This window comes from Astatotilapia calliptera, chromosome 14, assembly GCF_964374335.1.
Source record: "Astatotilapia calliptera chromosome 14, fAstCal68.1, whole genome shotgun sequence".
Taxonomy (NCBI): domain Eukaryota; kingdom Metazoa; phylum Chordata; class Actinopteri; order Cichliformes; family Cichlidae; genus Astatotilapia; species Astatotilapia calliptera.
Genome location: NC_137435.1, coordinates 34932767 through 34946290, shown reverse-complemented (window position 1 = coordinate 34946290; position 13524 = coordinate 34932767). Strand labels below are relative to the sequence as shown.

At 41.3% G+C, this 13524-nt stretch overlaps 1 protein-coding gene across 1 annotated transcript in view; it reads right to left on the bottom strand.

Annotated features, from left to right (window-relative positions):
- Nucleotides 1-2188: 2188 nt before the first annotated feature.
- Nucleotides 2189-13524, bottom strand: part of LOC113035853 (solute carrier family 12 member 9) — an 81774-nt gene continuing 70438 nt past the window's right edge. The window contains exons 11-13 of the mRNA XM_026191630.2: nucleotides 8181-8355; nucleotides 6718-6864; nucleotides 2189-5915 (exon numbers count right to left, since the gene is read on the bottom strand). Coding sequence (XP_026047415.1) covers nucleotides 4960-5915; nucleotides 6718-6864; nucleotides 8181-8355 — 1278 coding nt within the window. The 3' untranslated portion in view covers nucleotides 2189-4959. The remainder of the gene's footprint in view (nucleotides 5916-6717; nucleotides 6865-8180; nucleotides 8356-13524) is intronic.

Below are 13524 nucleotides of genomic sequence, written 5' to 3'. Positions count from 1 at the left end.
TTATGAATGCTTTTTCCCCCCTGGTGGTGGTCAGAGGGCCCGGTGGCGCCAGTGTCCGGCAGCCTTGCCACTGTCAGTGCGCCCCAGGGTGGCTGTGGCTACAATGTAGCTTGCCATCACCAGTGTGTGAATGGGTGGATGACTGGTTGTGTAAAGCGCTTTGGGGTCCTTAGGGACTAGAAAAGCGCTATACAAATGCAGGCCATTTACCATTCTTATATTTTGCTTGTTCTTATGTTATTGTATTTTTGCACACCTCTGTTGCTTGTGAAGCTCGCACACAAGAATTTCACTCACATGTACTGTACCAGTGTACCTGCACATGTGATGTGACAATAAAGTGATTTGATTTGATTTGAAGTATTAAGCCAAGAAATTCTTTGTGAAATGGAAAAGTAAATGCCACTTTATGTAATCCGTTTGTTCATACATACACATACTGATTGACCTAAAAAGATGTAACTCTTAGACCCCCTTGTATTCATAAAAATTCGACCAGCTGCCACGCAAGAAAGTTGAAAGAGACTTTCAGGTTTCTTTTCATTTTTTCCAAACAAACGGACTATTCATTTGCCCCAAACAATGACAAATTGATACCAAATACACCCAAGTGAGAGCTGGTAAATAAGGTCTACTCAGCCACATGCAATGAGATACTAGTGTGGGAAAAGAACAAAGGACGAAAGTGAAAACAGTAACCCTAAAAGTAAAGCAGCAAGTAAACTGAAAGAAGAGCAGACAAGAAGAAAACAGAAAGAAGATGACACACACACACACACACACACAAAAAAACCCCAAAACAATTATGACATTTTTACTGGCATCTGTCCAATATTTACAGATTCATCATTTTTGCCCCCTTTTTTCTAACTGTGAGTTCACAAGGTATTGTTTTTCTCCCTTGAATGTCTTTTAAACATCAAACATTAAAAACATGAAATTTTCTGCAACAATATCTCAGAAGGTCAAGCTTTGGAAAAACACTGTTTGTTCATAGTCTATGATTGAAAAGTACCCAGTGAAATGCAAACTGGCTAATAGCTGCTTAGAAAATAGAGCTGTGCCATGAAGAAGTAACATGCTAAGCCTCACTTTATTATTGCATGAGATGTGCAGACCTTAAGGATTGTTATCATCAAAACAGCAGATATTGAGCATTTACTGAACAATCCTAATATCATCCTACTAAAAGTGGACAACACGCATTCAGTATGTAAGACATCTCAAATGCACTGAGACTGCTGTATCAATGTGAGAGCTTTAGCTATTCAAAATCTTAAAATGTGAGGATGCACTTTCTACACATTTGCATGCACACATGATTCACAGGAAAAGCCAGCGGCCTGTTTGGCCTCCGAAAACCTTAACTAGTAATTGAATCTGGGTGTCAGCATGACCAAATCCTACTTGACACCTCCCTTCCTCCTCTCCTCCCGTCTTCTCTCTCCCTCTCCGATCCATCTGATGACTCTGGCAATCTGCGTGTCATGTACAATTAAGTGGATCTGGAGATGTAGAGAGGGAGATGAAATTTAAAGTGCTGTAGAAATTAGAAGTGATGAAGTACGGTGGTGTGTGCCGATGGGATCCCCAGTGGTTAGAGCTCTGACACACTGTAGAGGTGACAGGTTTCCTCTGATCAGGGCTGCACACGTGGCAGAGCAGGGTTGTCATAGTAATAATAATAATAAGTGTATAATAAAAAAAAAATGTATACATACTCATAACATTTGCATTTCCAGTGTTTATAATAGTGGCTCATTGGGTTGCATGTTTTTGTGTGGGTTGCTACTCATTGTGTATACAGTAATATTTCATTCGCAGCACATTTCTGTATCTCACTGATGGTTGCTTTTGGCTTTTTTTTGGCATCATTTACATTTTTTTTCATGCCAAAATTCAAAAAATGTGTTCATATTTGTGAAAATGTTTTAACCATTTGTTTTCAAGATGCAGTGCATGTACAGGCCATCCTTTTCTTGCTGCCTGTTTCCTAATGTGATAATAATAATTTAAAGGAGACGAATTCTGGAGTCTAAAACACAACATATGCTATCCATTCAGGCAGCTCATTCCCAAACATAGTTAGTTGTCAGTTTTTCTTTTAATGAGCAAAATTTCTGACTTGCTAGTCTATATTTTCTTCTTTCATTAAATCATGTGTATGGAGAATGAAAGTAAGCAGTGATAGATTCAAGTGATAGATACTTTATTAATTATAAAGAGAATTTAGGCATTCAGTAGCTTGTTAAACACAGTGCATCACACAGGAGATAAACAGCAAATAGACTGGCTCTTATACAGTGCTTTTCTGCTCTATTTGAGCACTCGGAGCACTTATACAAAATGCCTCATTCACCTATTCACACAAGCACTTTCTAAGCCCAAGTGCTCTGTATCTAACATTCACACTCTGATGAATGCATCAGACTTGAGGTTCACATTTTTCTTGCACAAATATGTTGGCTGGCACGCAGATTGGAGCAGCCAGGAAGGAAACCACAAACTTTCTGATTAGCAGATGACCTGCTCAACCTCTTGACCTACAGCCACCCCAAAAATCGTCCTGATGTCTGATTCAAGCAAGCGTTCTTCTAACTGGGTCTTTCTCATGAACAGGTTTGTACAGCTGGGCGGAGCTTCTGTGCTTAAGGCTAGAGGAGTGTGCTTGAGATGACCATATTAGGAATATCCTCTCTTACCAACAGTCAGAAACTGTCTGAGCTTTTGGCTCTCAGGGATTATTTGTACATGGGATGATTTCATTGTAAAACTAATAGTATATTTACGACAAAAAGAAAGGGAAAATCTAATCAAACTGCTTGTCAACTGTAAATTGTAAGAGCATACGCCTTTGTATTTTTGATTCATGTTGGATTATATATCAGTTTGTTTGATTCATACTGATTGGGATTTGTTTCGATCTACTTACAAATTGCATTTTTCTTAAGACTAATTACATGCCATTAATGGTGCAACCAATAAACAAGCACGTCAGAAAACTAAGTTGCGATCTTTTTTTCTCTGCACACACGCAGACCCAATCCTCTCAGAGCCCACGTCTTTCCCTCAGTGATAAATGTCAGCCTCCCTCCTCCTGAACAGATATCGATGGTTATTTGGGCTTATTTCTCCAATCTGTTGTTCACCTCAGAACGGAGATGGAATCCATTTCTGCCTGGTTGGCAGCGAGGGTGACTGTAGGACAAAGTAATTTGGCTGGCTGGCACCCTCTAGAATCTCTCTGTCTGAGCTGCTGAGCTATCTCAGCCCTATTTCCAAAGTTTACCTCACACAAACAAGCGCTCACAAAAACCCCTCAGATCTCTTCTCAAATACGCATAAACTGGTCTAAGGCTGAAGGAAACAAAGTGCAGACATTTGGAGAAGTAGTTAAGTTTGATCTGGCTTTTGCAAACAATCTGAGCAGGTATAACAAAACAAAAAGGACATATAATACAAACATTTTATTATTTATCTGCCATTTCAATTTAAAAGTATATATCAAACTCTAAACATTTCATTCTTTCAATAAAGCATGTGATTTATTTTTTTTGCAGGACAAAGAAGAACTCTATAATCAGTTGCTTGTTGGGGGCTGTAGTGTCCAAAAGGGAACCCAGCTGTAGCAACAGAGTGGACCCAGTGGGTCGAGAAATAAAAATATGTGTCATTCCAAAAACTGCAAAAAAAACCCCCAACAAACATTTCAAGCCATGTCCAAAACCAAGCACCAACCTCTCTTCAAGTACCACACAGGCATGTTGGAGTCAGGGTGAAAAAGAGTTTCAAGTGTAAGTTGAATTGAATTAATTTATTTTACATGAAATATTTATGGACCCCTAGCCTTCAGATTTTTACAGAAAAGAGAGGGATTTTCCAAAGAATGGAAATCCAATTTGCCACAGAATCCTGGGTCACACAGGGATGACACACTATGTATATTGGTAATCTAGCAGTTACAAATATCCCATAAATTTGTCCATACAGTTTAGCAAAAGCTACATAGACTCACTAAAGAAATGGTTTAGGTAAAAGGCAAAGAAGTTACTTCAATTAAGCCTGGCCAACAACGCCGTACCAAAAATGACATATCAATAAAACATAGATAATCACAGTAACGATTTGCATTGTAAACATGTTAAATTAATGTTGGAAGGCTGCTATTTGGCAGTGGAGGGACAAAAGTGTATTTGGATAAAAGGTGGAGTGTGTTTCTCAGATCCCACACGCAAGATGTTTGGAATTAAACCTTAAAGGCATCAAGCACCATTGTTATTGTTCGGGTGTTTCATTTGTAAAGGCAAAAAATGCAGATTTCACGAGTCAAGGTCTAACAGTCCAACTCCAGCTCCCTAACTAGCAAGGCACTTTTTGATCTGGAAAAGTAAAAAACTAAAATAGAATGATTATTGTAAGAAAACAGGGAAGGAAGCTCTAGGAGAGGGGAAATTTAAAACTAGCTGAGCCTGCTGCGAGCGATTTAGCTCATTAATGTAACACTGGTGAAAAGTGAGAACAATTGTGCCATTTGACTGTGGTTTTTTGATTGACTGGCTCTACTTTTTCAACATTCACCTCCTGCTTTTCCCCTGAAAACATTATTTTGGTAAATCCAATCATCATCTGATTGTACTCATCTTATATTGAAATGAGGTCCATAAATGGAATATGATGGTGCCTTCAGGGGCTTGATTGGAATACTAGAATTTTTACTGGAGTGCACATATAAAATAAAGAAATGGTAAATATGTAGACAGTCAAGTTGAAACTGACGACTTTGTTCTGTGTCAGTGTAAAATGTGCAAGGGAGTGCAGACGGTCTCTGTGAGTGACGAGGTGTTTTGTTGAACTACTGTTGGGTGGACAGGTCAGACAAAGGCAGCTCTGAGGTCCACACACCTTCAGTGAATTCAAGAAAACTCTGTGTGTGAAGCACACTTCATCGAGCGTGCCGTTTCAAAGGTCGGTGGTGATGACTGGTGTTACGCCGTGGATGAGCAGCGTAGGGCCAAGGTCCTGAGTCAGCAGCTCCAGCTGGCGCAGGTAAGCAGTATAGCGGCGGGTGTCAGCTGGGGGGCGTGGCAAGTACAAGAAACGCACAGCGGGTTGGGGCCGGGACTGATCCAGGATCAGCTTGTTGACAGCTGAAAGGTAGTCATCTGACACACGTGTGGCGTTGCTTGGGAAGCTGTTGACGTAATCTTCTTCGTTCTCCTCATCCTCCTCCTCCTCAGGTTGCAGCTTCTTCTCTTCCGTAGTAGCATCCAGCTGTTTCTTCCCCCAGTTGCCTTGACGCTGCCAGTGTAGTGCCACCTGCTGATCCCAAGGCACGGGGTGGATCTGAGCCTTAATTCTCAACTCCTTAAGCAGCTGGCTGAGCTTCTCCTCCGGGCCCCTCACACTTCGGCCCTCCTCAACACACAGGAAGAGACGCAGTGTAGCTTTGCGCCAGTCCCGCACCATGTTAAGGATACATGCCAGCTGCAGCAGGAATAGACAGCAGGTATCCACATAGCTACAGCTGTCTGGGCGTAGGAGGTTGACTGGCCAGACATCCACATACACAGCTCTCTTCCCGGGAGTGCAGGAGGGAGGTGAGAGAACCTGGGCTCTGTCAAAGTTGTTGAAGTATCGAGCTAGTACCACGTTCTTGAGCATCTTCATGGCATCAGCAATGATAGCTACATACTCCTGGGACCCTAGAACCTTTCCGTCTCCAAATTCACCATAGTCCAGTCTGTTACTAGAGCCCCGCAGGGATACAAAGTGGAAGAGAGGAGGTTGCTCTGGCTCGTGAGAAGGACCTGAGGGATCTGTGGACTGAGTGCTCGACATTGATGGATCAATCAGTTTGTCTTTTGGAAGACAGTCATCATAGAAACCCAGGACAAGGGTGTTAGGACGCATCCCACCTGGGAAGAGGAAAGGCAAAAATTATTTCTTTTATTACCATCATTCATTTCCTATAATGTTGAGAGTGGAAGACTTAGAATGATTCACAATATGTCCGTTACATGGCCTGGACTGAAAGTGAGCAAAAGAGCAACCGATGGCTAAAGAAAATTTTTAAAAGACCTTATGAAAGCCTGGAGAACTATTACTTAAGACAACTTGAACAAAATAACAAGAAAATCTGGCTCCTTGGAAGCAAAATATATAGAACTAGTGAGTAACTCAAGACTTTTGCGCAGTACTGTATGTTTTGTGGCTCTGTAAAGACCTTTTTGATCAAATGTGACTCTTTTGATATGCTGCCAGTCCTTGCCCTTGGGGCGGGATTAGGGTTATGGTGCATTTCAGGCATGTTAAATAAACACATTTACATAGAAACTACAAGAAGTTAAAATCAAGTGCATTTTGGGCACATAGATAAAAAGTGCAAATAGCAGTTTGGATATCGCAGCTCAATAACCGACACAGCATATCATCTTAGAGCGTTAACGTGTCTGCTTCTGGATGTTTGGGCAGTTTAGTTCAATACTTGAAACTTTGAGTAAACATAGTAACCAAACCACTGGTTGAAGAGCAGGTACTATTTTTTGACAGTCTAAATAATAATATAATATAATGTAAATGTAAAAACATTCATTAGGCATTGGCTTTAATCAAAATGTAAGTACGTGGAAGGAACAAAAATCATATTAGTATATTGATACTTGCCTTTGAATTTAATAACAAATAAGGACAATGTGCGTTATTAATAGGGGTACTGACCAAGTCCTGAAATGAAGAGGAGATGTTGGACACCATGACGTACAGAATCAGCTAAGGTCAGGTTGACAAAGGCTTTGATATTTAGATGGTCCACCAGGGACAACCAGGACTCATATTGGGCCTGCAGAGGGTCAGACGGCAAAGTGTCTGGAAAAAAAAACATAAAGTTGAATTGCACTAGAAATACATCTGACAGTTGAACAGAAGTGTGCTAAGATTCAGAGAATGAGAAGGAAATGGACCCAGAAGCAGGAAAGCCAAAAAGTAAAAGGAGGGAGTGGAGAAGTGAGTTGACAGAGCTGGAATTAGAGGCAGAGCGTGAGTGAGATGCAAGAGAGCATGCTGAGATATGGAGGAGAGGGAAGAAACAGAAAGATGCAAGCGCAAATGACAGTGTAGACAGACTTGGATAAAGAATGAAAGATACAGGGAAGCACAAACAGGCGAGCAGGTGATCAGTCATCCCAAAAAAAAGCATCAGCATGTATGTAGAGGGCCATCCAGAGGCCACGTCTACAGGCGTCCTGTGGTTGTTTGAACTGTGCTAGAAGCTGCCATGTATTCCATTCAGCTTTAAGGCAAACAGCTGCTGCACAATTGTAAGCATAAATGGGTAGACTCAAAATAGATTAGCAGGGCAATGTGCAAATCCTCAACAACAAACTCCACTTCAGTGTAATTATGTGAATGAATAGCTCGCTCATATTTCTCAAGACCAAGTGGCTCGTCAAGTGAGAGAAGGGCCCTTCAGCGGCTAATGAACATATCATTTTTTTCCACTGTGAAACACAAAGGATTTGGACTGGGAGCACTCCATTCATGGCCAGTCCCGGTCTGCCATCATCTCCCCCACCCCTTTACACCCCACGGAAGACAAAGAAAAAGACAATCAATGACCTTGCCCCTTGAAAATCTGCAAGTGTGTAGAAAGGAGGTGCCTCCAGAGCTTTGTGCGTGCGATTACTTCCCTCGACAGCAGCAGATGAGGCGATGTCAAAGAGAACGGGTTAGCATTCTGAAGAGGTCCATTAAACAATGAACCGCTCAGTCTGGAACTTTGGACTGCATTGCCAACATAGAGGCGCATTTCTCACTCATATACTTTCCATATTTGGCCATTTTAAACTGAACCAAAATGAAAGGACTTTAGTGATAGTGGTATATTTGATATATTTTATAGCAATACAGTTGAAGTTCTCAGGGAAAGAAGATTTTTTTGTTGCCTCTGCTGCTTTTAAATATCATAATCATGTTAAAATCCTCCAAAAACAATATCTTCTCAGCATCCCATATTTATTTTGCTCATAATTAATAGTCTCTCTCTCACACTGAGTGGGTGTACATGAGAAATGGTGCAGAAGTAAGCCTTCGAATCCTCCTAATGCAAAAGTCACTGGAGAAGAAGCTGATTAAATAAACGAAAAAAGTTTCTCGAGGTTTAAATTGAACTTTGGTGTTCTTACTAAGGTCTCCGAGCTGGACATGTCCCAGCACGTACAGGCCGCTCTTCTTGATGTCGTTGATGAAGGTGATGAGGCCCACGCTACTGCGAGGGTTGGAAACCATGAGCAGGATCTGAGGTCTCCAGAATTTGACGTGGTCCTTCCTCACGTCCAGCATTAGCAAATACTTACGCACCTAAAGGTTGAAGAGAGACATGTAAGCAGAGCTGTTGGAGAATCTGTGCGTTTTTAACCCCATAAACTCCTACTTCACTAAACCTGCATTCCACAGAAGCCTCTAGTTTGACTTTCACTAAATCTGAGTTGTATCTGCAGCTGTCTCATGCTCAAGTCCATTTGAGTCCCACCAAAATAAATATCCAGATGTGACTGAACTTGCAATGACCTAAATTTTAGTTTTTTCACTTAATGTTAATTTCCATAATATTTGATATTGTGCAGGGGAAAAAAAACAACACTTCAAGCTGAAATTGCCAATATACAGTGGGGCAAAAAAGTATTTAGTCAGCCACCGATTGTGCAAGTTTCCCCACTTAAAATGATGACAGAGGTCAGTAATTTGCACCAGAGGTACACTTCAACTGTGAGAGACAGAATGTGAAAAAAAAAAAATCCATGAATCCACATGGTAGGATTTGTAAAGAATTTATTCGTAAATCAGGGTGGAAAATAAGTATTTGGTCAATAACAAAAATACAACTCAATACTTTGTAACATAACCTTTGTTGGCAATAACAGAGGTCAAACGTTTACTATAGGTCTTTACCAGGTTTGCACACACAGTAGCTGGTATTTTGGCCCATTCCTCCATGCAGATCTTCTCGAGAGCAGTGATGTTTTGGGGCTGTCGCCGAGCAACACGGACTTTCAACTCCCGCCACAGATTTTCTATGGGGTTGAGGTCTGGAGACTGGCTAGGCCACTCCAGGACTTTCAAATGCTTCTTACGGAGCCACTCCTTTGTTGCCCGGGCGGTGTGTTTTGGATCATTATCATGTTGGAAGACCCAGCCTCGTTTCATCTTCAAAGTTCTCACTGATGGAAGGAGGTTTTGGCTCAAAATCTCACGATACATGGCCCCATTCATTCTGTCCTTAACACGGATCAGTCGTCCTGTCCCCTTGGCAGAAAAACAGCCCCATAGCATGATGTTTCCACCCCCATGCTTCACAGTAGGTATGGTGTTCTTGGGATGCAACTCAGTATTCTTCTTCCTCCAAACACGACGAGTTGAGTTTATACCAAAAAGTTCTACTTTGGTTTCATCTGACCACATGACATTCTCCCAATCCTCTGCTGTATCATCCATGTGCTCTCTGGCAAACTTCAGACGGGCCTGGACATGCACTGGCTTCAGCAGCGGAACACGTCTGGCACTGCGGGATTTGATTCCCTGCCGTTGTAGTGTGTTACTGATGGTGGCCTTTGTTACTTTGGTCCCAGCTCTCTGCAGGTCATTCACCAGGTCCCTCCGTGTGGTTCTGGGATCTTTGCTCACCGTTCTCATGATCATTTTGACCCCACGGGATGAGATCTTGCGTGGAGCCCCAGATCGAGGGAGATTATCAGTGGTCTTGTATGTCTTCCATTTTCTGATGATTGCTCCCACAGCTGATTTTTTCACACCAAGCTGCTTGCCTATTGTAGATTCACTCTTCCCAGTCTGGTGCAGGTCTACAATACTTTTCCTGGTGTCCTTCGAAAGCTCTTTGGTCTTGGCCATGGCGGAGTTTGGAGTCTGACTGTTTGAGGCTGTGGACAGGTGTCTTTTATACAGATGATGAGTTCAAACAGGTGCCATTCATACAGGTAACGAGTGGGGGACAGAAAAGCTTCTTACAGAAGATGTTACAGGTCTGTGAGAGCCAGAGATTTTCCTTGTTTGAGGTGACCAAATACTTATTTTCCACCCTGATTTACGAATAAATTCTTTACAAATCCTACCATGTGGATTCATGGATTTTTTTTTCACATTCTGTCTCTCACAGTTGAAGTGTACCTCTGGTGCAAATTACTGACCTCTGTCAACATTTTAAGTGGGGGAACTTGCACAATCGGTGGCTGACTAAATACTTTTTTGCCCCACTGTATGTGTTTTGCTCACTTTTCTGTGTTGTTTTTTTTGGCATCAAGGAAAATTGACTTTTATTGGTCCTGAGATTTAGCATGAGGTACATTAAGGAAGGTTTCAGAAACTATGAATTTCATTCCTCTACCATCTGTACAGGCAGTCATCTTTAGAAAGATTTTTTAGCAACTTCTTCAACAACAGAAGCCTGCTTTCTTCTAAAGCAGTGCTTCCCAAACCTTTTTTTACTGGGCCCCCCTTTGTTTTACAAGAAAAATATTCTCCCCCCCTTGCGCGCGCACACACGCACAAACACATCCTCCAACCACACACACCCATATTTTGCCCCATTGCAGTTTATTTCACACCTCAAACATTTAGTAAACAATTAAGCAAATACAAGTAATCTGCAGGTAGTAAGAAAATAAACTACTAACTCTTTTACGCTGCATCTGCACGTGATTTTGAAAACGCAGCTGTTTCGTCCACATGTAAACAGCGTTTGGAATCACCGAAAACTGAGATTTTTTAAAACTCCTGTTTTGGGTTTATATGTGGACGAGGAATACGGAGTTCGTCACGCAACGTTTTCCACGTCACGCTGTGCGCCACGTTATTGTTTACATGAGATGAATTGCAGAATGGCAGATAGTCAGATTAACAGTATTTTGTCTCTATCTTCAGGTTTTATACGCTTACATACACACATGCAGTTACTGTCCCTCCATTTAGAATTCAGAGGCGTCACTGTGTAATTATTTTACATGTACTTGTTTTTTTCCTGTGTATTAATATTCAACATTGCTATCAATACATTTTTCAAAAAATGCCTGTGCAGGTGAAACCAAAGGGAAGATATGCTTCACCAGATTTTCTAGTCTTTGGCTTAGAATGAAGTTGGTTTGGAAACATATTCAGCGATGCGATGCTTCATCTCCTGCTTTGCATTTGTGTGGGAGCCCCATGCTAGCAGTGTCCAAGCGTTGTTTTTTTTTCCCCTTTTCATGCTGCGCCCCCCCTGCAATGGGGCCCCACACTTTGGGAAGGTCTGTTCTACAGCTTGTAGCAGTGACCAGTGATGAAGTTCCCACAGGACCAGGGATCCCAGTTCAACTAAAGCCTGATCCACACATGTCCCTGTACCAGACACTGCCATGGTTTTGTTGCCATGGATGAGAGGTAGATAAAGTATTTATAGTGTATAGAATAAAGTACTCTATAAATGTATGGTGGAAGTGGTCTCTAAAACTAGAAAAAGGCTATATAACCACTAGTCCAGATCCATTCATTGAATAATAATAATAATAATAATAATAATGGATTGGATTTATATAGCGCTTTTCAAGGCACCCAAAGCGCTTTACAATGCCACTATTCATTCACTCTCACATTCACACACTGGTGGAGGCAAGCTACGGTTGTAGCCACAGCTGCCCTGGGGCAGACTGACAGAAGCGAGGCTGCCATATCGCGCCATCGGCCCCTCTGGCCAACACCAGTAGGCGGTAGGGTAAAGTGTCTTGCCCAAGGACACAATGACCAGGACAGAGAGTCCGGGGATCGAACCGGCAACCTTCTGGTTACAGATACGCTTCCCAACCCCCTGAGCCACGGCCGCCCAAGTATAGAATAGTCAGACATGTTAAGATGTTTATATGCATGTATAGATTAGAGATGGACCGATCCGATATTACGTATCGGTATCGGTCCGATACTGACCTAAATTACTGGATCGGATATCGGAGAAAAATAAAAAATGTAATTCGATCCATTAAATATCACGAAAGCACCTCACAAAACTTGCAACACGCCGTAACTCACCTCAGAACGTTAGCACGTCGGAGCAGTATGCATCACGTGATAGAGCGGCTGTGGCATGCGGGACCTGTCGGTGGTCTGGATAGCATTTGGAGCTTCGCTAGCAACCCGGCATTTCATCTCCGACAAAGTTATCCCGAGAGAAGTAAAGCAAGTGTGTAAGTCCATCTCTGAATGTAAAGCATTCCTGCGTTAAGCTTAACAAGCGATATATGGAGCGACTTCCTCCTCTTGCTGCTACTTCAATCATGAAACTGCTTAATGATCAGCTGATCGGCTTTTCTGTCGCGAGTCCGTGTCTCTTGTTTGTTTTTGGCCCACTTTGCACCAGAAAGAGCAAACCAGCGGTTGAACAACAGCAGCACGTTTAAGCTTGATCAGCTGCTGTTAGAATTTATTTAATATTACTTTCTACTCGAGGATCTTTTTCTACGTAGCTGACGCTGGTAACTGTGCAGGGGCGGATCTAGCAAAGTTTAGCCAGGGGGGCCGATAGGGCATTAACAGGGAAAAGGGGCACAAAGACATACTTTTCTTTCTTATTCTCATTTAAAATGTCGAGCTTTTAATAAATAATTATCTGACACCCAAAGTTTTAATTTGATGTAAAATGAATAGAAGTCAATTACTGTATATAGTGACTATTAAGTCTAATATACCCTAGTAAGCTATAGTACTTTTTCCTTTGGGAAGGTACCATCTGTGCAGTCTGCAATTTTGTTGAAGAAAGATGTTGAATCTATTTAATATTTTAATATATTGAAAAAAATAATTGATTTCTGTGCATTTTTTTTCACACTGCATCAAATTAAGGTTGATTACGTCGATTAAGCATCATGAGGTGGAGCGTGAGGGGTGGTTCCCTATTTTTTATTTATTTATTTTTGTTGTTGCTGGGAGTTGGAACCCTATTAGTTAGGTTGCTTAATATTTCTGCTAAGTACTCTTTAAAATACCAGAATAGGGAGGATGGTGTAGGTTTAAGTTTATTAGATTGATCAGTATTGCTGAACTATGAAATATTTTTTTTTGCATATAGGTATAACAGAATAGCTTTAGTGTAGTTGTTGGAACTTATACAAAATGCAGCAAGATATTTAAAAAAACAGTTTTGTTGATTAAAAAACACTATATCGGATTCATATCGGTATCGGCAGATATCCAAATTTATGACATCGGTATCGGACATAAAAAAGTGGTATCGTGCCATCTCTAGTATAGATGTGTGTCATTCAGACTGTTACTGTGAAAAATGTGCCCATGTGCTGCTGCTTATGAATGTACACTTAAATGCCAGAGTGTATTAGAATTATATATATTATATATATTATTATATTTTACAATGCAAGCAATCATGCAGCCATCATCAGGATTCACGTTGATAAAATTGGCTCAAGGTACCATTAAGGAAATGCAGCTGAGTAGAACCAAACATTAGGACTAAACAGCAATGATTAA